Here is a 26,295-nt window from a genome sequence, read left to right on the forward strand (position 1 = left end):
TAGCTAAGACTGATTGATCACATGGACTGTGCCAGGGGCTGATAGAGCCCTGAATGCACGGGGCAGGCTCTCAGTGTGGGGCCACGGGCGTTCTGGTGGTCTGGTCGTGTGCACTGCGGGAAGGGAGCTGACACCAGAACGTAAATCAACATACTCACCAAGCACGTGATCCAGAGCCAAGCTCATAAGCACCTCTTTGTACACGGTGTTGTTGCAGGTTAACCACTAGCTTACCCAGTGGACACTTAAACCCAATTAAAAGGATATTGACCTTGTCTTTCTAAGTAAAATCTCCAAATAAAAATGATGCCCGGGCCTGACCATGTTAACTAAAAACAGTTGCGTGTATCCATTTTTCTAACTGCAGGGGATCAGAATTTCTGACTTGCTACTCATCCTGGGTTTTTGGGGTAATGAAGACAGCTTTGTGAGTTCCTCAAAAGCATGGTCAACAGCTTCTGGAGATGAAGTCAAATCCAGAGCTCTTGGCCATGTTTCTTTGTGGAATGGGCTCCTCTCAGGACGTGAGGGCTGGACGTGCGGGCTTGGCTGTCCCACAGCAGCTGGGTTTATATGTTCTCTGCGTTCAGACGCTGACAGAAACAACTGGCTTCTTCAAATCCCATTCCCAAGTCCTCGTCCCGGGGCAGGGCAGGGACTGACTCTGTGGGAGAAGAAGCAAGGCTTGGGGAGGACGCTCCTTCTGTGGTTCTAGTCACATTGACTCAGACAGTAGCATCTTAGACCCAGGGGGTTTGTTTCTGTAAGGCTTAGGGCTTCCTTTCTCCCCTGTGCATGCTATAATCCCGATTGAGCATTCTAATATACGACAGAACTTTGTCATAGCTTAGATCATTGTTATACAGATTTGGAAACGAAAAGTTAAATACTGCCCCCGACACAGAACAACTGTGTACCGACAGGTGAAGCCGGCTTAACAGATTGCCCCTCAGGACGATGCCTCTCAGGAACAACACCGTCATTACAAGCCATGAGATGATCTATACCAACTGGGTTGCATCTATACCAACTGGGAACGTCCTGTCCTGATTGTGAATAAAAGGGCTGTGACCCAGGGGTGGTTAGTTTTCTAAAGAGGCTAACGCAATGAATGGAAAGGAAAAGCCAGTGATCATGAAGGTAGAAGGTTTGTCTGGAGAGGTCCATGCTCTACTAGAGATGAATGTATCTCGAAACACAGAGAAGTATTTCCAAGTTCAAAATAGAAATGTCAGAGTCAGTGGCCTGGTCCTCAGAAAAAGAATCACAGTCTGTCAAATAAAAGAGGAATGGGTCATGGATCTTCTTCTTTTTCAGTAACCTTTTAGTATTATTTTAGGTTTACAGAAGCTTTGAGGAGGTAGCTCAAAGAGCTACCTCTCACTCCATCTTGCTCTACGAGGGCCCTTTTGACGCACCTGAGGAGCCAACCCCACCATTAATTAAACTCCAGAGTTCATTCCGATTTCACCAGCTTTTTCCTTGTGTCCTTCTTGTGTTCTATGGTCCAGTCTGCGTGACCACATTCCAGTGAGCCTTCTTGTCCCTTAGCCTCCTCTGGTCTGTGAGAGCTTGTCAAACTCGGTTTTTGTGGGCTTGATAGTTTTGAGGAATACTCATTAGGTATTGTGTAGGGTGGCCTTCAGTTTGGGTGTGTCTGAGGTTTTTCTCTGTTAGACCGGGCTTATGGGTCTGGGGGGAGGAAGCCGACCCAGGTGAAGTGCTGTTCTCCCATCTTACCAAGAATACATGCAATCAACATGACTTAATCACTGTTGACCTTGACCTTGATCGCCTGGCCGAGACTGTGTTCACCACTTCCCTGCTGGTAGGTACTCTCTCTAGGAGGCAGTTGCTGTGGTCAGCCCACACTTCAGGAGGGGGGGTATGCTCCACCTCCCTGAGGCCTCATCCAAATACATAAATTATTCAGCATTCTATGTGGGAGATTTGTCCCTATTCAAATCGGTATGGACTCGTGGGTAGTTATTGTACACTGGGGGTCATAATTCAATACTATATTATTTTGATGCTCAAATCGTTCCAGCTTTGGCCATCGGGAGCTCTTTCTGCTGAGTTCCTGTGTCCTTTGACACATTACTCCAGGCTGATCATCTCATATATTTCCTGACCTGGTCTTCGAATAAGCCACTTCTCTAAGAAGCCCTGGCTCCTTTTATTGGAGAATAAATAGAAGAACCCAGATCTGGGCACTGAGTGGGTTATTCTGTTTTGCCGGCTGCTTCCTAATCAGATAATATTGACAGCAAGCTCTGCAGGGGCAAAAAAAAAAAAAAAAAAAGCCAACCCCGCACCTGCTCCAAGGAGAACAAATCCTGTTCATTGTCAGTAGTTTATTAGGTTTGTGTTCTGGTTTGGAAAATTCAATGTCATTAGGCTCTGCAAATATTTGAGGAACACGGCATGTCATGGTCAACTGGGAGGGCTTGTTCCGAGGGAAGCCTCCTCCGGGCAACTCATTAGAATGACACTTTTCCTGAAATGTTCTTTGTTAGGTTTACTTCTGAAGCTTCTTGTTTTCTGAAACAGGCTGGTCAGATGTGATCTGGTTATTATTCTTAGGGGAAGTTGACCTGCACATAAGTATTGATTGCAGCTTTTAACCAACACCACGCCTACTTCTAAGTTGCACGTTTTTCTCTCTGGGCAGTGCAGGAAATAGTCACTTTCTTAGGAGCTTGCTGGAAGGCAGCGAGCGTTTTCATCCTGGAAGCACGGCAAAGGGGCCATATTTAGAAATTTGGGGGGAGAAAAGAAAGGAAGCGTCGAGGTAGGCCATGTTCCTTCTCTTGGAACAGTTACCTGGGACTGCTGAAGCCCCAGGCCAGACTGATGGCTTTCGGCTACCTTGTTCTAGAAGACCCAGTGTAGGCTCTCGGTGTGTGTGACTGAAAACTCTGAAGAGGCACCTCGGTGGCATGTGGCCTTGATAGGGACCTTTAAGGTATGCTTAGCACAGATAGAGACCAGAGGGAGACCAGAGTCACTCCATGGGTCCAAGTCAAATACTGTGGAATTTTGGAAATGGAATATCAAGCCACTCTCCTGGAGGATCTGTTAGAGACCCACCAAACCTCAGCGTTTGGTTTGCAAGGGACCAGAATGGTGGCCACCCGTCCAGGTTGAGATTCGTGTAAACGTCCCGTGTGACGTGGGCAGCTCGTTGTTGCTGTGCCCTCGGATTGCACTCCCTCCTTCAAAGGTTTACTCATAATTTTGTCCAAGGCAGTAAAAAGTTTCCAGATGAACATTGTCCATGTGGAGAAGCAAGAGGGAGGGATTATCTGGCTTGCCGACAGATGCTTTCTTGTTCCATCCTCTCTGATGTGTGGTTACACCCTCCTTTTTCCTTGGTTTGTTGAAACTTAGAGGCTACTTTATGGTGATTTACAAAACGCAGAGAGATTGCAACGTGCAGCATTATCTCACATTCAGATCATCGCTGGTTGTAATAGAAATACAGCATACCAGTGATTCTCCTGGAAGCCTACGTTTTTAGGAGAATATGCCCTAGGTATCGCCCTCCAGCCGGGAAAACTTAGAGTAGCTTACCCTCCACATCTCCTTAGGCACAAAGCAAGTCCAGACTTGGGGCGATGCTCACTTATCTTAATCTTTACAGCTTTACTGCAGTGGAAAATATTTGGAAGGAGAGATGATCCATCTCTTCATCAGGGAAATGGATTGTGTCCCAGTCCCATGCTCAGTGTCATTTTGAAGTTTTAATTGCATGAAATTGCCTCCCTCCCCCACCCCACCGCCTCCCCCGAGCTGTAGGCGTGAACCTCACCCTTTCAGGCTGACAGCTTTGCAGTGGAAAAAGATGACAAGGCCACTTGTCCAGGCCACTAGGTAATAAAGTCGCTGAGCTCTGGGTTGCTAGATCTAAGGAGGTACTTTTCCCTTCATGTCAAAAATTGGGTGTGAGTACTGGCATTAGGCAGGAGGGTTAAATGATTGTACATCTGCCACTTTTGAAATGCAATGGAATATTCTTTCCAGATGCTGAAGAATGCATGATAGAATAAAAGCTCCATTACATTTATAATAGATCTTCCAGTTAGCACAACATAGTTAATGGGATCAGCCTAATTCCATGAAACTTAATTTACCCAAAGCCTAAAGGATCATGTATTCTGAAATTTCAGCGTTCCGTTTTTACATGATTGTGATTCATTTTAGAATGTATTCACTTTCATTTTAAAGAAGAATCACTTGCACGTGAAGCAAGAAAATATTTGGTGGAATTGGCAGGTGTTTAGCATTCTCTTCCAAAGTTGTATTATTACATGTTTTCATTCAGGGTTTGTTAATCAATTATACACACACAGACGTTAAAAAGTCCGTTCCCTAAGGATTGTTACCAACAGCCCTTCCCCCGGCCTGCGCACTCCCCACTTTTTGTATTCCCAGACACCCCTCCAGCTCCGCAGCTCTTTCGATGGATTCCGACTGTGGCAAACTCTTGACAGCTAGCTCTGATTCCCTTCTTTTCTTGAAAAAATTGTAGCTTTTCCTGGACCATCATCATTGTCCTATTCATAATTTTTCTCAGCTTTCTATTTGCCACTAGTTTATTCCCACATGTTCCCTTCATTGCATGCACCCCACATATGAGGTCTATTCCAACCAGCTCCAGTGCAAATCTGCTGACCTGTGGGCCTGTTCTCGGCCCTTCTGGGATCTTCCCTGACCCCATCCCAGGGATTCCCCAGGCCTTTTTCTTGAGATCAATCCTGTAATTTTTCTTCATCCAGGACTCCTCCCTTGCTCTGGCAGAGGATACCCCCAGTGGCTTCTTGAGAAAGTGTTGTGTAGGAAGGAAATTCTTTGAGGCCTTGAACATCTGAAGGTGTCTTTCTTCCAGCACACTTGATGGACAATTTGGTTCTGAGTTCTAGGATAGAAACCATTTTCCCTCCTCACTTACCGCCCGTGTCTTCTGACTCTCCGTGTGAGCTTTCTAGCTATCCACTGCTGGAAGCTCCTAGAATCTTGTCTCTGCCTCCAGCATTGTGTGTGCTGTGCTTGGCGGGTCTTCCTTCATCCACAGTGCTGTGTCCACCTGACAGACCCCACGATGGTCTTAGAAGTCGTATCTTTCAGCTCTCAGATTTTCACTGTTCTCTCTTTCTGGAACTCATATTACTTGAATTTGTGCCTCCTAGATTGGTCCTTTATTTATATTTTTTTAACCCATTCTCCTGTACTTCCCATGTCTTTGTCCTGCTCCATCTTTGTTATAGATTTCTTCAACTTTATCTTACTGTCGTTTTGTGAATTTCTTATTTCTGACTTAATCTTTTTATTTTTTTTTATTTATTTTATTCTTATGTTAATCCCCATACATTACATCATTAGTTCTAGATGAAGTGTTCCATGATTCATTGTTTGTGCATAACACCCAGTGCTCCATGCAGAATGTGCCCTCCTCAATACCCACCACCAGGCTAACCCATTCTCCCACCCCCCTCCCCTCTAGAACCCTGTTTGTTTTTCAGAGTCCATCGTCTCTCATGGTTCGTCCACCCCTCCGATTTCCCCCGCTTCATTCTTCCCCTCTTGCTACCTTCTTCTTCTTCTTTTTTTTTTTTTCTTAACATATATTGCATTATTTGTTTCAGAGGTTGACTTAATCTTTTTAATTTTCGGCAGTACCTTTCTTGTTCTTTAACCACCTTTTTGAAGTAACATTTCCATTTGGGCCTTGTTTCATAGATGCGGGATCTTCTATCACTCTGAGAATATCAGTGGGGAAAGTTTCCTCTCTCCCTCGCTCCCTGTGTGCCCGCACACACACGCCCAAACACACACACACACACACACACCTGTCCATCTCTCTGTCTCTCTGCTTTGTCTCTGTTTCCTCCAATTTTTTTTTCGCTCTGTCTGAGCCTCTTCAACTTAGAGGCCTTCCTCAAAGTCTGGTGATCCCTGCTTGTCTCCTCACCGTGGGGGGGCATCAGAAGCCGACTGGCAGCCCTGCCATGTGGGGGCGGCCGATGCCCTGTGTGGGCCTCGTGGTGGCCGGTCAGGCACGGGAGGGGGTTCTGCCTCACCGGGAGCCTCCAGCCTCCAGAACCCTGGGTCTCCTCCCCCCAAAGGATGCAGCTGGTTTCCTGTGTTCCGGGAGCTGAACAGAGGAAGAAGACAGGAGCTTCGACGTCATCCTTCCCTTAATCCCCCGGATTCCGGGCAGCAACTGTCCTCCACTGCAGAGATGGAATTCCAGGGTCCTGCCAAGGTCAGGGGCCACAGTCACCAGCTGTGCAGGGACGACTGGACAAGCTGCTTACTAACTAGACTTTCCACCGGCCTCCTGCTGGCCCTGCCCTCACTTCCAGAAGGGCCTGTTGCCACATTTCCTGATGGGGTGAGGGGGGAAGGGCTGGAAGCAGCTCGCTCCCCTCCCCCACCCCGTCAGTTTAAAATTCTGTTTTGGCGGGGGTGTCTGTTAAATCCTTGTGCTCCTTGCCCACCTGCTCTCCAAAAGTGCACATTCCGTGGCTGTTGTCTCTTATTCTCTTAACAAGACCTTGAAAAGCTCCCGAACCCATCGTGAATTTAAGTCTCACTGTTTCCTTTCTCGTCAGGTGCGCTGATTCAGTGTGGCTCTGCGCGTGCAGATGTAGTCCAGGTGCTTTCGGGTCACTTCTCACTCTTGGGGGAAAGCTGTAAAAATCCCATGACTGAGCACGTTCACCCTGACCTCACTGAGCTGCTTAGCAACCTAGTTACGCCTTCCATGAGAGCAACTGGTCTCCCTCAGTAACCCCGCTGCGGGGGTCCCTCTGGGGGTCCCTCTGGGGCACCTGTCCAAATGGGCGGGGCCTGTGTCCAAAGGTGAGAACAAGGCAGGACGGCGGCAGTTTGAGGACTGATGCACCAGCCCCCTGATCGGGCAGGTTCGCCCTCCTTCCTAGCTCCGCGGGGTCACGAAACACCTGCCTTGATGTCGTTTCACTCATGTACGCTCCTGCTAACGACCTTGCTGACTGTCCCTTCTGCCCCCAGCTCTGTTTCGTGATGTTCTGGACGCCCAACGTTTCCGAGAAAATTCTGATAGACATCATTGGAGTGGACTTCGCCTTTGCAGAACTCTGCGTTGTTCCCCTGCGCATCTTCTCCTTCTTCCCGGTTCCAGGTAAAGACAGAGAATGAAAGGAAAATTCCTGTCTACCCTCATGCCCGATGCGGTCTTCTTTCTTTGGAAATGTTTGCGATGATGTCCCAAACAGGAACAGTAAAATGTCACAGTGGATTGGAAAGGTGCCAGCACATTACCTAGTGGGTTGCAAGTTCAAGAAACAAATCGGACAGCCATAATTTGTTTCCTCAAGGACAGAGGTCGCAGACACAGTAAAAAGAAAGCACACCCAAAGGGACAGCGTGAGGAGTTTTGGGGGGCCCTGGAACTGTCCCGTGCCCTGGTCGTGGTGATGGCTACACAGATCTGTGCGTGTGTTAAAATTCTTAGAACTATATCCTCCGAAGTCAGTTTTATAATACGTTATTTAAAAAGTAACATAAGCAAAAAGGCAGATAGATTGCTAAAACCTGCAGATGGACAAAGACAGAAAAATACTGCTGGAGTTAAGAATCTGGGGGCAGAGCTGAGGCCAGACGGCGTATGGCCAGAGAGAAAAATGTCCATAGCCAAAAATAAGCCAGGCTGAAAATTCCCAAACCAATACCGTAGGAGGAGGTTTACTATAAGGGAGTGAGGCGGTTCTTCATTAAATGAGAAGAGCAGGCCGCAGAATGGCTGGTTAGCATGCTACTTTTCTGTAACAGGTGTATCACACATGCTTGTTCATCTGTGTGTCAAGTTCATGGTGAGTGCTTGGGTGTCCACTCACTGTTCCTGGAAGTAACTCACCAAACTGGCACCAGCCGTTGCCTCTGGAACAGGACCAGGGCCTGGGGGCGTCAGTTGCCCCTTTTCAGTTCCATACCAAGCACATGCCATTACTTATTCAAAAACGTATTGCCCAGGGGCGCCTGGCTGGCTCAGACGGAAGAGCTTGCCACTCTCGATCTCAGGGTTGTGAGTTCGAGTCCCGCATTGGGTATAGAGATGACTTAAAAATAAAATCCTAAGAAGAAAATTAATGCCCAAATAAGCCACTAAAGCATTCAGCTGAGAAGGCAGAATGGACAAAGCCACGGTTGAGAAATGGGCCGCGGAGCTGGAGGAGGCCAGGGCCGGTGGGGCCATCCGGGCACCGGATCGTAGGCCACCCCTGCTCTTGGACGCCGAGCATTTCTGGAGGCCGGGCCTCTCAGGTGTCACCTTCCCGGCTGTGGAAGAAGTGGAGGAGTGGAAGATCGCGGCCATGGGGTGGTGTCTGGTCTTTCTCAAGGGGACACTGGGGGAGCCACGCTGTGGAAGATGACCCCACCTAGAGCAAGGCTGCCCCCTGCTGGAGACTAAGGACCGGCCGCTCCTTCCCCAGATTAAACTGGCGGAGGAGCTGGGGGTCCCAGACAAATCCTGCTGGGACTGGACTGGTTTTTAATCTCTCGACTCACTTCTGTGTCGGTCACACTAAGGCTTCGGGCCAGCCATCAGGCCCCATCTGTCTTTGCAACCTGCAGGGTTCCACCGGCCTTCCAGTGGGCACCCCTACCCTCTGCCTCAGCCAAACCCAAGTGTGTGTGTGCGCCTCATAATACAAGGCCTCCACCCTGGGCAGGCAGGGCCTCCCAATGTGCCCTGGACATGAGTTTTTACCCCAGGAGTCTGCCTGGCGCTGTCCACCCTGGGAGGACTAGGCCATAGCTTCCAACAGCCCCTTGCAGTTGCAGATCAAATGTAAACATCCAGGCCCTTCCTCCTGACTGGGGTGTCCACGGCCCCCGACGCAGTCCGCGCCTAGAGCCCTCGTTTGTGCCCAGGCCGAGCGCCCTGCCCTGCCCCGCGCTGCACCAGGGTGGATGCGGAGCCAGCCCCGGAATGCACTGCGAGGTCCTTGGGAATAGTGACCGGCCGAGACGAGGGGGGCTGTTAGGGAAGGAGAGGAGGCTGCCAGCAGTCCGGGATGGCTGGGAAGGAACGAGGGAAGCCCCATCCTTCCCTCTCCCCGCTCTGGTCTCCACGATCCTCCCCCCCACCCTCCCCCACCCAGGAAGACGGGCCTTCTGATCCGGCTTCCCTCCTCTTGCACAAACTGGATCGCTGGCAAGGTGTGGCTTTTCTGTGTCCTCTCTTCTAGAGAGCAGAGATCAGAGCTTGAGGCGGGGCTGGCGGGCAGGGGGGCCGTGGGCAGGCCAGGCCAGCGGAAGACAGACGGCAGTCACAGCGGGGAAAGGCAGCTGCCTGCAGCCCTCTGTCTGGGCGCTAAGGGCTGCAGTGAGGAGGCAGCCTGGGTAGGGACGGGGCTATGGCAGGCCCAGAAGCAGGCTCAGGAGCCCCGGCAGGAAGATGTGGCGGCCAGCCCGGGGCCGCAGCAGCAAGGCCTGGGTCCTCACCCAGCCACCCCACGACCTCGGGTGTGCTGGCAAGGCATGGGGCAGAGGCTGAGGACTGGGAGAAGCAGGGTGTCACTGACCAGTCCTTGCTGTCCCCTCAGTCACTGTGAGGGCCCATCTCACCGGGTGGCTGATGACGCTGAAGAAGACCTTTGTCCTGGCCCCCAGCTCCGTGCTGCGGATCATCGTCCTCATCACCAGCCTCGTGGTCCTGCCCTACCTGGGGTATGCTGTCAGGGGGCGGGGAGGGGAGGGCTTGGGGGCTGTGGGTCCTTCTGCCACTTAAGAACATCTGCATGTTCGTGTGGCATCCCCAAGCATATCTAGGATTAGAAATGCAGAGTGATACCTTCTTTCTCTGTCCAGGCAGTAGGTGGAAGGCGGCTCAGCAACATTCTAGAAGAGTACTTTTGGGGTCAGGCCCATACACGCTATTCACTGAGCACCTGCTACGGGCGGCAGGCTCGGGAAGGGGGAAAGCACAGGGAGGAAGGGCGTCGTGACCCCCACCCTCAGAGCTCCCATCTCTATACAGAGACGAGCGCAGGAAGGGCTGTGGGCTCACGAGTGAGGGGGCCGTGGCCCACGGCCCCGCCAGCAGCGTGGAGCCAAGATCTGGAAGGGGAGTGGGGGACAGCTCATCTCGGAGCTCCAGGTCCCCTCCCCACACAGGGGGGCCGCGTATCAGGTGCAGCCCTTCTAGCAGAGCTTGGGGTGGGGGGGGGCAATTGGTTCCTCTCTTGTCTGCACCTTTCCTGGGCTGGGTTTCCACCCTACCTGTGCCTCAGCACGGCTTTAACAGACAAATGGCCTTTGTGTTCTCATCCCAGGGTACACGGAGCCACCCTGGGCGTGGGCTCCCTCCTGGCGGGGTTTGTGGGAGAGTCCACCATGGTCGCCATAGCCGCGTGCTACGTCTATCGGAAACAGGTGAGCCTGGCTGCAGACCCATGCACCTGCCCAGGCTGTGAAGCCTCCCCAGGTGCAGGGATCCTGAGCAGCTCCCTGTGGACCCACAGCGAGAGGTGGCCGGGGCGGTGGCACCTCCCGTTCATGCTCCACCTCAGCTGGATCCACACTGCTCACCAGAACTCCGGGGCCCCTCCTGTGTGTGAGTGACCCTCGTGGCCAGAGTTGCTCAGTCCTAGGTCAGGTTCGCTTACAAGGGGACACCTTAGTATGTTGTTATGTAGATTACTCCTTATACCCATTATGTGGATTATTCCTGACACCCGCCTTGTCTCAAAGGGCAGCCAGATTGCTCAGGAGAGACGACTGAAAGGATACAATACTGCATCCTAGTGTTGCCTTGGGAGAATACAAATTGTAGAAACTAAATAATGCTCTGACTATGCAAGAAAATGCTGAAACCGATCCGTCCTTTAAGTCGTTATAAAGTCAGACTTTATCGCTGAGGAAGGACCAGTCTAAAAAGTGTTGGGTGATTAGGATGCCCTCTCCCCACTCTGCCTCTGCAAAGCCCTTCCTCTCTTCAACCTCAGATCCCATGCCCCTCCAGGAAGTCTTCTCAACTGCCCACCGTGCGCGCGCACACACACACACACACACACACACACTGTGTACTCACCGTTAGGACATAATTCATTTATCCTGCAGGGTTACCTAATTGTTTGGGGGTATAGTCCTAAGATTATGACTGCTTAGGGAGCAGGAGGGACAGGATTAGCCAGGGAGTGGAGGGCGGTAGAGAAGGGAAGCGGCCCAAGGATGGATCGCCGGGGCTCCCCAGTGTGATTCCCCCGCCACGGCAGCTGGGTGGCGAGGGCTGAAATTGGCAGAGGCTTGAGCCCAACCAAGGTCCGGGTTTTACCTACGAATGAGATTAAAGAAAAGAGGGGCAGGGCACAGAAGCGATGATAACTACTGAGCATTTCATTTAAGCTGATGCGCGGGGAGAGGAGGCAGGAAGGCCCATGGGTTGTGGGGCAGGGGCCTGGAAGGAGAGGCAGACCGTGGCGGGAGGTGGAGGACCGTGACCTTGAAGCTGGCCTGTCAGTGATGCCAAGGGTGTTGGTAATGAGGGTCTCCAGTGAGCCGAGAATGGCGGGGCTGGGGGCAGCACTGGAGAAGCTGACCCCCAAGGAGAAGAGCTCGGGGCCCGGAGAGGCATTTACCGCAAGGTGGCCAACAAGGCAGTGCGGTCGCCGGAAATCGGGACAGGCGACCAGCAGGGTGGGAGAGAGACGCAGACCTGGGGTGGCCTGGAGGGGAGAACAGTCTGCATGTGGGGGGGCGGGGGGCCCCAGGGCAGGGGGACGGGGCAGCCAGGATCCCCCAAAGCGCCTAGCACAGTGCCGGCCCCCCGAGTAAGTAACCGGACTGACAGGAATATACGGAGCCCAGATGCAGCCGCGGGGAGGTCACCCGAACCAGAAACGGGACCCAGGTCTGCAGCGAGGAGCCCCCTGAGACCCTGGCGGCCTCTCCCTGCTCGTGGCTCTGCGGTGACGCGTCCCCGTCACAGCCCCACACTCATGAGTCTTTTTGGGTCTAGAAAAAGAAGATGGAGACCGAGACGGCGGCCGAGGGGGAGGACTCGGCCATGACGGACCTTCCGCCGGCGGAGGAGGGGACAGACGTGGTGGAAATGCGAGAGGAGAATGACTAAGGCGCCGGACGTGGGGACAGCAGGGCGGCCAGGTGGCAGCGCAGCGACATCTCCTCTCCCTCGTGCTTTCTTTCTTCTGCTCTGGGGTTTGGGTTTGGGTTTGGGTTTGGGTCACGGAAGAGGCCTTGCTAGAGGTTTCGTGTAGACTCTGCGGCATACTGGGTATGCTCCCTCGGCTGTGGGGACCCGAACAGTGGTCCCTGCCATCGCTTTGGACACACAAACAGAACAATGAGTTCACGCCCCCACTTCCCCCGAAATCCCAAAGACGCAGCTGCCTCTAGAACAGCCCGTCCCCTCCTCCTCCCCCCCTCACCCCCGGACAATCTCCACTCAGAACCAAAGGACTGCGGCTGGGCCATCAGCGCCCTCGGCCGCCCCCGCCCAGCAGGCCCGACTGGACCCTGTCCCTCCGCATCGCTCTTCCGAATCCACAGGTTACAGCTGGGCTCCCTGTGGCTGGCTTCCCAGGAACACGGCTGTGCAGAGAGAGACGCAGCCCCGGGGGCCTTCCACCCTGCACAGCCTGCGGCCGCCAACGCCCAGCCACCCCCCACCCCGCCGTGCAGAGCGTCCGCGACAGATGGCAGCCTGGCCTGGCCGCTCACACTGACCAGTGCCTTTGTGAACGCACTGCACGGCCGGGCGGACGGATGGACGCGCGGGCCTGACCTCCCGGGGGAAGGTTCGAGACGCCGGGGGAGTGGCGGACTGAACGATAGCATTTCACCTGCATTTTCCTAGGTTGGAGCGAGCTCCCACTTTTCAGGCCCCGCCGTGTACATACATGAGCTAAGTTTTTTAAGTTGTCACAAAAGCGCATCTCCAAACGTCAGCATCCTCAGGCATGACTTCCCCGAAGGCTTGTTTGTCACTCACCGTTCCTGAAGATGGCGCTAGAGCAAGTGAAACGGAGTTTTCTCTTAGTTTTTTTTAAAGTGAAAGGAAGCTTTAAGTCATAATCTAGCATTCTAATGCCAGGTTGCTGTATCGTAACTTTTGAAGTAGATTCGTTACCTGGTTCCGCTACTCTTACTCATAACCATGCGGGGCAGGTAATTCACACCACATGAGAAAGCAAGACATTTTCTAAGCGATAGCAAAGTCACTATGTGATATTCCCTGAAATGACACATTTGAAATCCATTTAGTGCAGTATATTTTTCTAAGTTTTGGAAAGCGGGTTTTTTCTTTAAAAAAATTATGGACACAGTTCACTAAATTCTTGATTTAGTCAAAATTCCTAGACGGAAAGAACCTAAACACAAAAATATTTTAAAGATATAAATATATACTGTATATGTTATGTAATTTATTTTAGGCTATAATACATTTCCTATTTTCGCATTTTCAATAAAATGTCTCTAATACAATACGGTGATTACTCCTGTGCTCTACAGACCTGCAGTTGAAACGTATTGTATCGATGAACATTGTATCTTATTTACAGCAGTTCTACAGAGTCTGTCATTTGTATATAAATGTAAGGATCAATAAATGAGGAAAGAACTATTTTTCATTATGGGTAACGGGGGTATAAATGGGGTCAGCTAGCATGGACAACAGTGAGAATGGAAATACACACTGGAAGGGGCGAAAAAGGCAAGCCTTTTGTGTTTATTATTTTCAGTGCTGTGTAATCGTATTGTTCCTCGTTAAAAAAAAAAAAAAAAGAATGTAAGGGCATAAAGTCAGCCACGAACATCACAGGGCTGCATTCATATTTCTGGACATCAAGTGACCTTGGGTGTGTCCACCGTGGGGACAAATTTTCATGGGCTTCCTCTGAGAGACTTTTCCTCCGTATAGATGAGTGCTAGAAATTAAGATGCGTAGCTCTCGGGTGGTTTCAGGGGCAGATCGGAGAAGATGGGGAAAAAAAAACGTCTAATTGTATCAGCTTTTTAAAAGTACATGACTAGAAAATTAAACAGCAGTATTTTTTAATGTGTGACTAGCTCATGCTTGTGCGGCTGGAACTTAAAGATCAAATTGAAAAAGCCACCTCTTCCGAAGTCGGGGAAAGATCAGCTAGAGACCCTTCATTACACCACTAGAATGTGTCATTAGAACCTCAGAGACCCCGTCGACGATGAACATCACGGGCCATAAATACGTGGCGCCCGTCTCAGAGAACACGGGAAGACCACGATGACAGAGGCTGTGCAGGACGTGTCCAAAACCTTCTGCCTCGAAGCACTCCGTACCTCACACGGTTCCTTCACATGGGCGGCTTAACTTCATTCATGGCCTACCACACACACCTCAGCTTCTAGAGCAAGACCTGGTATTGGCAGCCTTAGACAGGAAAGGAACACTGCTCCTTCCCACTTTTCAGAGTAAGGAGGGCCACGCCTTTGAGTTTGCCGACCAAAAAAAAAGATTTCCCCAACACAGGTTTTTTTTTTATTGCCAGTCGCTCAGCTGACAGATATAATTAGAAGGGCGTGGTACCTGGGAGAGTCACATGTCAAGGACCATGAAAAGACCAGGCATGACCTTCTCCATGTTGTGTGATACATGTAGACAAATATAATCTATAATGACAGGGGCATAAAGCCGTTTTAAAATGCTGAGAAGTGAGTTGGGGAAGCTCAAAGCAGTCTTTCTGCACTGACGGTATTCCCAGGTCAGAGGCTTCTTCGCTTTTTTGAGGGTCCTATGCCAGGTCCTTCTAAAACATAAAGGTGTCGTGTGCTCTGTTCCACTCAGAGCTTGGTGGCACAGAGCATCAGATGCCCAAGAAGTGAGCGGAAAGAACCAGGCGAGGCTTGCTCCAGGAAAGTCATGATAGGGCTGGACCTGTCGGCCATGAGGCTCAGGGGCATGTTGAGAGGTTTGCACGGTGGCCAGAACCCCTCACCTGATTGGGATTCTTCCATCTGGGCACGGGAGTGGAAGCCAGGCATGGTCCCTTGCTGCCTGTGTTGGGTCTGTCTTCTTCCAAAGGTCTTGTTCTGTGTCTGTTTCATGGGTCAGCCTGAGCAGGTGGCTTGGCTTTGGAAATGTCCATGGATGGTTGATACCTTCAGAAAGAATAGCTTTTAGTGTTGTTTAGGATATATCGGGTGGGCCCAAGGAAAGCTTTGGTATGGTATCAAATGCACTTTTTCATTCTTTGAGTCCTACCAATAAATAACTTTGGGAGGTGCAGAGGGCAGGGGACCACGAGGAGGGAGGCCCAGGGAGGGGCTCCACCATAGCCCAGCTCCATCAGACTGAAAGTTCTCCAAACCCCAGGGCACGTCCCAGCCAGGGTCCAGCTCAGTGGTCCTCACAGGAAGCCTTTTCTGGATCTCTCTCAGGGTTGAGATAGTCATTATATTTCCCAAGTATGACAAAAGTTCTTCAGTGATAGTTTAGAGTAAGAAGTGAAAAAAACTCAACAGCTCCCTACCCTAATTGTTCCCCATTTGGGGTTTTATGGGAAGGAAGGGGGGGGAGGAAGAGAGTAATTTTTTTTTTTTTGTACTCTTAGTTTCTAGAAACAAAACAATTTAAAGACTCAGTAATTCTCTGACCAGAGGGTTTTTCCTTAATTCAGACTAAAGTGGGAGAGCCCAAGAGGCTGTGTTGCAAGAAAAAAAGTATTTATAATCTTATAATTCAATGACATGACCTTGAGAAATATGTTCTTGTATTTAAAAATCTCTCTACTTCCCTGAATCTCTAGGCAGACCAGTGCCCAGGACAGCATGCACTGTTGTGTTCCAACCAGTCCTGGCTCCTGGCCTCTTCTTTTTCAGGTGAGCTGACCCCTAAACATAGGATGAGGTTTTCAAAGTGAGGCACAGCCCAGTAAAAGGGGCCTTCTGTTATAAGCCCCGCCCCTTTTGTCACTGGGCGGGGCTTCAGAGGACAGGGCCCTTTGTGGCATTGAGACCTCTGTGGTCCACATGCAGCCAATTCCCTGAAACCCATGGCTCCGCGCCCCCCGTCTTCCGTAGACAGCCACCCTCCCCCAGCTCCTTCATAAAAAGCATGTGAACCATAGAAAAGCAGGTTTTTGAGCAACCTGTTTGGTAAACATTGGAGAGGCTCCTCCGTGTGGTGATTTTGAGTCTATTTCTGTCGTGTGAAGCAGCAAAACATCACATGATTCATCAGCTGATCTAACCACACATTAAACAGGATGTAGAAGAAATCTCAAGACAAATGTACCATTTGTTGCCTGCCCTTTTAAAGGCTAAATGTCTAAAATTAACTGCGCTAATGTTTAAAGTGAGAGAAATTTTATTATGTAATCAAAATAACCCAAACCCCACTCAGAGGTCAGAAAAGGGGGCTGTGTGTGTGTGTGTGTGTGTGTGTAGCTTATTATCTGATCTCAAAAGGGAAGAACAGTGGACAGAAGTTCTGAGCTGACTTCCTTCCCAAGAGGGGACGTTGGAACGATCAGCAGCCTCTGCTAAGCAGAGCACCCAAGGTGGGCCTCCTCAGTCATCACATTGTTTTTTAAATCATTCTTTGCCAAGTCCAGGTGATTCCAAAAGATATCTTTCCCTCTGCTTCATGTACAATGAGCCAGGGTACCTAAAAGTCTGCGTCAGATCATGCCAGAGACGTGTATAGATGGCAGTCTGCCACTCGCAGACGGGGCAGGTTTTTACACGACACCTCTTCCTAAGGTTATGAAACTTAAGTGCACTTCGCTAACAAGACTTACCACAGTCCGTGCGTGTACACAGAAACGCACAAGAGCTAGGAACCCTTTCTGTGTCCACAAGTAGAAGTGGTCTCCTTAGGTGGAAGAGAGCTGGAGACAGACCAGCCTGTCTGGCTTCGTGGAAATTCAGCGGCATATGGAGATTGGTTGGCCCCGGAAGATTTAGGGGCAGACATTCTCCAGCTATGCACCGGGGACAAGAAATGGTTGCCTTTGGTGTTGGGAAACATCATGGCCAGGTGGACTCCGGTTCCCTGAAGTGTGGGGCCGTGAACACGGGGGACCCACAATTTGGATGAACCAGCTATCAAGGTGAAGTTCAGACCAGCTTGGTGGAACAAAGGGGGTATAAGGTATCCATCAGCACCAGTCCCCCAGCACCCGCAGCGGGGACCAGTCTCCACAAAGCAGGCAAGTTCCCCCGCGGTGCCGCATCCACGAGGCTCATGGAGGCAAATACACAGCTCCTTGGAACCAAGCTATAGTTGGTTTGCTTGGTGATGGATTGAGAGGACAAATATCTAAAGCTGGGATGACCAAGGAGCTGGTCCTAGCACTTCAGAAATCTTGACAGAGCCACCCAAGAGATTCTGTGCGACATGGACACGCCTGTGCTCAGTCATTTAAGGAGAGCTTAAATGGCTGTGGGTCTACAGCCGTGACCTTCAGATCTCCCACTCATTTCTCGCCACACACTGTCACCTGCACCATGAGAAGCTCAGGCCATTACTGCTAAGGCTCCTTCCGGGGCCAACATTCTGCGTACCATCTAGGATTTAAAACACGCTACAGGATCCTGCGGTGGAAAGATAAAATTACCTCGTTCCTCATCTCAGATCTGAATGTTAGCAGTGTTCCAGAATGTTTTTTTTAACAAAATGAAGTCTACTGGGACTTCACCCTACACGTGCCAATGATGTCCATTGACCAGCTCTTCAGTTTCACATCAAAACTGTGGGTTTCGTGGAAGCCAGTCACGTTAAAACATTTGTGCAGCCTTTGATGGGAATTGACTGCAGAGGTCAATATAAAATACATACAGCACTTCAACAAGTGCTGCGTATGTATTTAATAGATGTAACTTTTGGCATTGTTAAGAGCATTTCTATATGCTTTCCTTTATTGGCTTCTTGGGGAGGTGGAGTTCACACTCATGTATTCTCAAACAGTTTTCACACTCTAATTTTACTTTAAGTAAAGCTTAAAGTTGGCATACGATTGAGATTGCTCTTAGTTTCTTGATTTTCTAAACTCTAACCGTCAGTCTATTTATACATCCCAAATTACACGGTTTCCTAATTCTAACTACATTTCCCTTTTCTGTCAAACATACAGGAGGCATTAAAATTTTGCCTTTGCCTTAGTATATAAAACCTCTAACCACTGGCTTATTTCTCTAAACTCCTTTATTTAAATATGACCTATTGCTTCAAACTGTATTCTATATGAAAATGAATTTTTACTTCCCATCATTGCAGTAATATTGAAAGTACTTCTCCGAGCCTCAGCTTCTCCCCCCAGCTTCTTGAATGGTGATACCCAACTTACACGGGCGTCAGGAAAGTAAGAAGGCCAGAACCCGAAACCCCCTCCTGCCCACATCTAAGAGATTCTTGTTCTGATCAATCGCTGTGTGAAAAGCATTACTCTTCTTTAAAGTGTAATGTCTTAACCTCAAAGAGTGATGGCTCTCATTCTTTGAACCTCCCATGAGAGATTACAGAAAGGGTTTTATTACACACCTGTAGTTAATAGGGTTGGAAGAATCCCACTGCCCTGCCTGAAACTGCATCTCCTTTATTACATGTCTTCGGGTTAAAATCCCCGATGTCATGCCTCGACCACGCTTCCCTATTACCGCCTCTAACACTGCCATGCTTTCTTGCCAACCATAGCACGTGGGCTATGGCCTGTCTTCTTGCCTGGCTCGAATGTCAGTGCATGGTGCTGTGCTGGCCCAAGCATCCTCCATCTTTCCCATGCGGAGCAGCACTACCTCGAGATGCAAATCTGCACCCCTCCCATGCTTTCTCCTGACATCCCAGATGAGTCACATTACCATCCACCCAGAAACCTACTCCATGACACTCCTATCCCATGCCAACAGGGTCCCACTAAGCCCTAGTAGTTCCTCCCTCCTGTCACTCTCTCCCTTGTGTCCCTCCTCTGCATCCTCTTTAGTCCCGCTGGCTTAGCTCAGGTGCTCCTGGTTCCCTAGGGCCAAATGGGATGGGAGGCTTCTCCAAGCTTATCTGTCCCCCGGACTATGATGTAAATGACACCTCCTAGAGTTTTTGCAGTGCACAACCTGCACAACCATTCCCAACAGCCTGCCCACCTTTCCTCACCTTCACTCTATGTCACACATTGCAGAGAACTTTTAGTGTTCATACTTGTCTTCATTTATGATGGCTGAGAGCTTTTAATCCAGAGGCTGTTCAGATAAACCATGAGATGGTTCATGGTTTTCAAACACCTGCCTCTAATCTCTTTGCCTATCTGTAAATTATCCCGAACCACCCACACCCACATGTTATACAATGGTAGCAATATTCCAAAAGGTTTACCCTTGTGATGGGTAGTTTGAATATATTCATAGGTATGATCTACTAGGCTTTTGGGTTAATATCATGGAGAAAACTATGCCCTCTTCCAAACTATCCCTTTCAACTCTTTAAGGCTCCACTTGAGTGGGGGGGAAGGCTGGCTTTGCTTGTTTCTTTAATTCGCCCCATGAGCTCCAGGCTTCTTATCTGGACCACACAAGCCAATAAATAGCGTGCTAACGTCACAGCTCAATACCCGGGTCTTTGCACAAAAAGAAAAGGAAAAAACAAAACACAGGAGCTGTGAATCCTCCGTCTACCTCGGCTGCTGACTAGCTTTGAGTCAGGCAAGTTACTGGATGCCTGTGGGTCGGCCTTCTCTGCTCCAGAATGAGCTCTTGTCCGGGTCTGAGCTAACGTGGCCGCAGGATTTGCAGGGCCCGACAGCAGGCGGTGCGGGCAGATGGAGGGGCGTGTGCGCTGGGCCCCCGAGCGGCGTGCGACCGGCGCTGTGAAGGCAGCTGCAGCCAACCCGTCGCCCCCGGCCCCCGGACACGGTGAGGACACGTGCTCGCAGGTTCGTGCAGCAGACACCCAGGCATGGTTTCTCCCCGCGCCAGGCAAGGCCACGTCCCACCGCAGCCGCTCTGCCTTTGCCCCAGATGCTGCCCTGCTCGGCAATCAGCTTTCCTCCCCCCACAGCTGTGGTGGTCAGAGCCGCTAGGAAAGAATGCAAAGGGCCCCCACGCCCCAGGCCTGCTGCCTCCTAAGTTGGGAATTCAGTTCTGCGTGCTCCCGGGTGACCTAATCTGGGCCTGTCTCTAGTTCCAAATACGCACTGGTGATCCCCAGGGCAGTTTTTCCAGCCCGGACATGTTCCTGCATTTCAGACCAGTCAGCTGCCAACCTGAGGGGTCCCAGAGGGGCCTAGGCCCTTACACGCCTCCCTGCACACTTTCTCACCACCTTGTCCCTGCTTCCTCCGGACTTCCATCTAGATGAGTCACATTATCACCCACCCAGAGGCCTCCTCCACGCCCCACCCCTCCCTCAATCAAGTCACGAACCCTGGCAGTTCTCTCTCCTGGTAGCTCTCACTTCTGTCCCTCCTCAGCATCCTTAGTCCCTCTGGCTTAGCTCAGGTGCTCCTGGTCGCCCAGGGCAGGATGCTACAGGAGCCTTCAGGCTCATGTGTCCCCCTGGGCTGTGAAGTGAATGACACCTCCTGGAGTTTTGCAGTACACAACCTGCCCAACCACTCCTAGCAGGCTGGCCACCTCCCCCCACTACCTCCTTGCTTTTCCAAGCTGGCCCTTCCTCTCACTCTGGGCATTGGGTTGCCACAAGGAGGACCTCACACTTACCTGGGTGGGCACTAGGCTGAGCTTGGGCTACATGTCATAAACAGGCCCCAACCAGAAAGGTGGATGCTAACACCCAAGGAGAGGCAGCATCACAAGATGGGGACTCCTGCAGGAGCCCAGCATCCTGCTCCAGGTGTTTTCATGCCTGGCCCATTCCAAAACCTGTTCCCTCTCTCATCCTCACCCGCCATGAGGGCATAAAAGAACAAAGAGCAGATACTCAAAAAGATAATTTGTAGAGATGGTTTCTTTGCAAAGTTATACTGAGCCCTTCTCCTGCTCAGGGATGTGTGCACATGTGTGAGTTGGGGAGGGCAGGGGTCTCTTGACACCTTAAGCATAGTGATAGGGCTCTTCAGGAAACACTGCGAGCTTGAAATGGGCCCCTAGTGGTGGGGACCCAGTGTCCTGGGGTCTGACTCCCCTGTCAAATCTGCCAGAAGAGAGAGCCAAGGGAGAGGGGGCATTGGGCTGGCCGGCAAGTGCCAAGGTTGGCAAGGCAGAAGTTGCAAAGTCTTCCCCATGAGCCAGACGTGAGCTACACTGATAACAAGCTGACCTGGGGTCGTCTTGAGGGGGTGACCAGGGCTTAGAAGAAGGAAGCTGGAGGTATCACTGGATCCCGAGGAGCTGCAAAGGAGGAGCTGTGGGTAGGAGAGAGGATTAGCCACATCAAGGGAAGTGCTCATGCAAGGCTGAGCTGCAGGCCGGAGGAGGGGCAGAGGGGTCTCCAGTGACCCCTGCAAGTACCCCACACCACAAGAGAACAAGAACGACGCCCTGGCCAGGCCCAGCAGCGAGGCCAGTTTCGGACAGCGACCATCAAGAGTAAGATCTTTGCTCCCCCTGCCCTCCTGCTCCAACTCTGGAGGGCCAGTTGGGGTGATCAGGGACTACCCATAGCTTTGACTCTTAGACGAGATGGGGTATCCCAACTTCTGAACAGGAATCACATTTGGCAACGTAAAATGCCTAAGTTTTTTAAGATTTATTTTAGAGAAAGAGAGAGAGCACAAGAGTGAGCTGGAGTGGGGGGGGGGGGGGCGCAGAGGGAGAGGGAGAGAGAATCTTAAGCAGACTCTGCACTGAGCACGGAGCCCGACACGGGGCTCGATCTCAGGACTCTGAGATCACAACCTGAGCCAAAATCAAGAGTCAGATGCTTAACCGACTGTGATTGCGCCACCCAGGCCCTCCTGTAAGCTTTCTTTATTATCCGAGGGTGCTCAGGAGAGTCATGGATGCCCAGCGTTGAGTTTTCATCCAGGGGTGGGGTAAGTTCCCCTACTGATTACCTCTTGAACACTGGAAGACAAAACTGCTTTGTGATTCTGTCCTTGGAGTCCTGCCATTCAGCTCACCTGTTACAGATGGACGTGAGCCATGTGAAGGTTGGGGATAGGTGGAGAAGGTCTCGGAAGGACAGGGAGGGGAAGACTCAGCCAGCTCACCTTGCATCTGGAGTTTGGAACTGGGCAGGCACTCTTTGGAGAAAAAGGAGGCATTCCCAACTTCCTCCCTGGGATGTGCTCCCCCCAGGACACCTGCGCAGCACTTCCTGAGGGGGTCTCAGCTCCAACACCACTTCGTGCTGATGAAGGTCAAGCCCTCCGTGAACTAAGACTACCTAAGCCAGCTGTCAACTGCAATCAAAAGAGCTCAACACGGATGTGCGATCACCCGTCAGCCTTCCCTTCTCGATGCTTCCTACCCTAAATCTCTGTGAAATACTGAAACAAGAACCAAAGGTACCCTCACAGATGACAGTCTAGACAGAAAGTACGGCAGATGGGCAAAGGATGTGAGCTTCCAGAAAATGACCCATGAATGGCTTCTACAAACCAAAGCAGGTTCAACCTCACTCAGTACAGGAACGCAAACTGGATGTCCAACTACCAACTCAGCAAAGATCAAAAACTACGATAGAGCTCAGCATTGGCAGGGGCCTAAGGAAATTGGTGCCCCTAGTCCCCAGTGGAAATGTCCATCAAAGGCACCTCTTCAGGCCACACTTTGGCAAGATGTTTCAAGCCCACCCTCAACTAGGGAGATTAACGTCAAGGGTGAGCATGAACAGGCAAAGCAGGAAAGAAATCCAAATGACCGATAAATATCTAGGGAAAATGTCCACCATTACCAGAATCAAAAGCCAATTAAAACTAGATGTCTCTCTTTCCACTTTTTTTTCCTTGCTGAATCGTCAAAGTTAAAAATGAAATCACACCTAGTACAGTATCACTCGGGGAACAAGGAAGCAGGCCCTCCAGTACCTCCCCGTGAGCCCGAAAATACTTGCAAGGGTAGACTGGAAATAGGTTTCAAGAGCTTTACACATGTTGAATCTAGAAATGCCTAAAAAGATTCATGAATGAGAATGCTTATTATAGCACTACTTATGAAAACTGGAACTATTCAGGGGTGTTGACTGTATGCTTTTAAGATATTTTTAAAACCTTAATAGCATACCATGTTCCTCATGACCTGGCACAATTAGGATGTGATCGTCAGGTACATAAACCAACAATTACCGAGGTGTTGGCCTTTTATCTTCAGTGCTCTCTCCGAGATTTTCAGAGAGTGTCACCTCCCCGGTGAAGAGCACAGCATGTCACAACCTGACCGCATTTCATCTGCCCTAAACTACGCTCTAGTTCTTGATCTGGGGAGATGGCACCAGAAGTATGTGGAAGGCACCGTCCTAAGCTACAATATTCTACACTGTAACAGTGCGTGTAAAGTACCATCACCACGGTCACCAAACTTCTCACCCACCCAGAACGTCCCAGGCCCCACGGGCCTCTCCTGGGCAAACGCCCGGCAAGGCTGGGCCAGGACTGTGGCTGCGGCCGGGCCCTGCAGGCCCACGGATCTTCCTCAGAGGCTCTGTCAGTGCGTGCTCACTCCACCGCTACCACGGGCGAGAGGACTGGCTGGTACTGAATCCAGACCCACGTCCAGAACGAGGCACCTCATTATTTTGCAGCACTTCCTTATGGGTTTGACACCATAAAGTCCCAGGCACCACAGGCCTGGCCGGGGGGGGCTTGGGGGGGGGGGTGGCGGCGCCTAGAAAGTTACAGTATCAGACCCGAATTGCCCAAAGTCCTCAAAGGCAACACAGCAACACAGCCAAGCTTCTGATCTTTTATTTTCTACATTTATTTTTGGTGATTTATGTGTACAATCCTCAGTGGCCAAGTTTGCTAAAGGGGATCAACAGTGAAGCCCTGAGTCGGCTCAGCCTCCACCAGTGAAGACCTGAGTCAACAAGTCACAGGGGGAACCCCCCACCCCCAAGCCAGGCACCCCACCACAGCCGCAGGTGGGAAGCACAGCCCCACATGAGCTGAGCCTCAGGAGCACGTTTCTCAGAGAACAGGTTTTTGACAAATGCTGACATTTTACAGTGTAAACAGAGGAGACTGCTAAGCAGGCCCAGATGAGTAGGGCCAGGCTCACCCGGCGAGCTCCCGGCCTTGCGCCGTGCACAGTCCAGCCCCCGGGGAAGGAAGATTTACCCTCTCCAAACTCACAATACAGAAAGTCAGAAGCTGCTAAAATGCAAGTAACAATACCAAAACATTCTCAGAAGAACAACGGAAATGAGGGAGCTCATTAAATACATTCGTTTTGGCTTTGTGCCCACATGGAAACACTCAGAAGTGATGGACAGTCCCCCGGACTGCGGGAGCTCCTGTAAAGGGTACCATATGTTAGCACCATTTATGGGCATACAGATCAAGGCATTTCTTATTATAGAAAAGCTCTTAAATCTAAGTACAAAAAAATGATTTTGAAGTTCACAATTAAGCTCAACCACCCCTGGTTACTAGAAGAATGACCGCCAAGACCAAAGATATTTCGAGCCCCATATCTTTTCCTTCCTTGTATTAACCATGTTCTGACGATTTCATTCCTGACCCAGACTTACACCCAAGAAATCAATGTGACTGAAACAAAACTCCAGCCGGGGTTCTCCTCCATGAATAGCCCTGGCTAGTCCGGCGCATTCAAAATATTTAAATACACAGGTGGCCACAGGCCTGGGAACAGAGGCATTATGTGATAAAATGGTTTGCTGATATGGTACTTCAATGCAAGGAACACATCTATAGTTCCGGACTGGACTAACCCATTCCACCATTCCTAGTAACTATTTCAATTTACCATGGAAACAAGACAAGTGGGACAACCGCCCTCAGGCCCTCCACAGTGCTGCTGGGCCCCGCGGGGACCCGGGTGCGGACCCACTGATAGGGACCTGCCCCTCCCGGGCAGGGCCACGGCCACCTTACCCTTACTGCTCCCACCCCCGCCCCACCGCGGCCACAGACAGCCTGACCAGCTTAGTTTGGGGCTTTTCCAGGCCTCACGTTATTAACTGAATGGCAAAGGCCTTAATCGTCAGCTGCCTTTGTCTTTTCTCTGCACAACTCAGCACTGGCTCCCTGGTCTCTCTACCTCCCCAGAAGAGATCACCAGGGTTTTCCAGAAGAGTTAAGCACTAAACATTGTACTTCCGTGAAACAGGGAACGTCATACATTTTAGGAAAAGTGATCTGCAGAATCCATACACAGAAGTCCTTCTACCCATTCAGATTTTCATCCACGTATAACACAGGCCAGGAGGTCTGTCGGCCATTTGTCTTCTTGTTTTATTCTGAAGTAGGCTTAACACCCAGCACAGAGCCAAACGTGGGCAACGACCTGAGCCAAGATCAAGAGTCAGGCGTTTAACCAACTGAGCCACCCAGGCGCCCCTGTTGTTTTAAGTGACATTTTTACTCTAAAATCAGTTCCTTCTTCAATTCACTTCCTACAGTTCCTTGGGCCACTTTTATAAGCTACCTGACACTCTGCCCTGCCTTTTGCTGAATGGTATGGGGATTCTATGCTTTTCACACACTTTTCAGATGCACCTCACTCACACCGAGGACCTCCTTTTCATTGTTTTAAGTAGTCACGGGCTTTTTTTAAAAAGTTATTTATTTCTATGGAGGCCTACAAACAGGATTCCCTGCAGGTGTAGACTTCTGAAAATACTTCTGGGCTTTCAAGGGGGAGTACCTACAAAGTACTGCTTAATAAAGAGAGAAAATGAAACAACCAAACGTTATTTTAACATCAGAAAGAGGAGACAGCCAGGAAAGTCTATTGGAGTCTGATGTATCTGCAGCAATAGCAAGAGGGCCAAGCAGTAAAGGCAAGAGAGAGAGCACATAACAGCTGTTCTCCAGGAGACCTTCGGGAAGCGGCCCACGGACACAGAGGTGAGACGGCACCTTGGTGGGAGGGGCGGCAGGACAGGAGGGAAAACACAGCCTCTCAAAAAAAAAAAAAAAAAGCACATAAAAACCCACAAAAGATGTTTCTTCTGACAGAGGTGTTAAGACTCATGTGGCCTGAGATTTTTACCTGCTAAGCCCTACAACCGGAAGGAACCGAATAATGAAAGGATCCCAAGGCAATGCCTGACAACTTGCATCAGACCTTAGGCCGCTCAGTAGCGAACATCAAGTACCAGTGTCCATGGCTCCACAAGGAAAGCACGTCAGTCCCGTCCGGTGCGTCTAAAACATGCTCCGATATGCTGTATTC

At 50.5% G+C, this 26,295-nt stretch overlaps 1 protein-coding gene across 1 annotated transcript in view; it reads left to right on the forward strand.

Moving 5' to 3' along the window:
• Nucleotides 1-13,631, forward strand: part of ANKH (ANKH inorganic pyrophosphate transport regulator) — a 130,192-nt gene extending 116,561 nt beyond the window's left edge. The window contains exons 9-12 of the mRNA XM_045863336.3: nucleotides 7,036-7,165; nucleotides 9,594-9,717; nucleotides 10,323-10,422; nucleotides 12,008-13,631. Of these exons, the coding sequence (XP_045719292.1) occupies nucleotides 7,036-7,165; nucleotides 9,594-9,717; nucleotides 10,323-10,422; nucleotides 12,008-12,121 (468 nt within the window). The 3' untranslated portion in view covers nucleotides 12,122-13,631. The remainder of the gene's footprint in view (nucleotides 1-7,035; nucleotides 7,166-9,593; nucleotides 9,718-10,322; nucleotides 10,423-12,007) is intronic.
• Nucleotides 13,632-26,295: the final 12,664 nt, after the last annotated feature.

The sequence above is a fragment of the Mirounga angustirostris genome, unplaced genomic scaffold (assembly GCF_029215605.1).
Source record: "Mirounga angustirostris isolate CCGP_5_RB_7025 unplaced genomic scaffold, mMirAng1.0.hap1 SCAF_7, whole genome shotgun sequence".
NCBI classification, from domain to species: Eukaryota; Metazoa; Chordata; class Mammalia; order Carnivora; family Phocidae; genus Mirounga; species Mirounga angustirostris.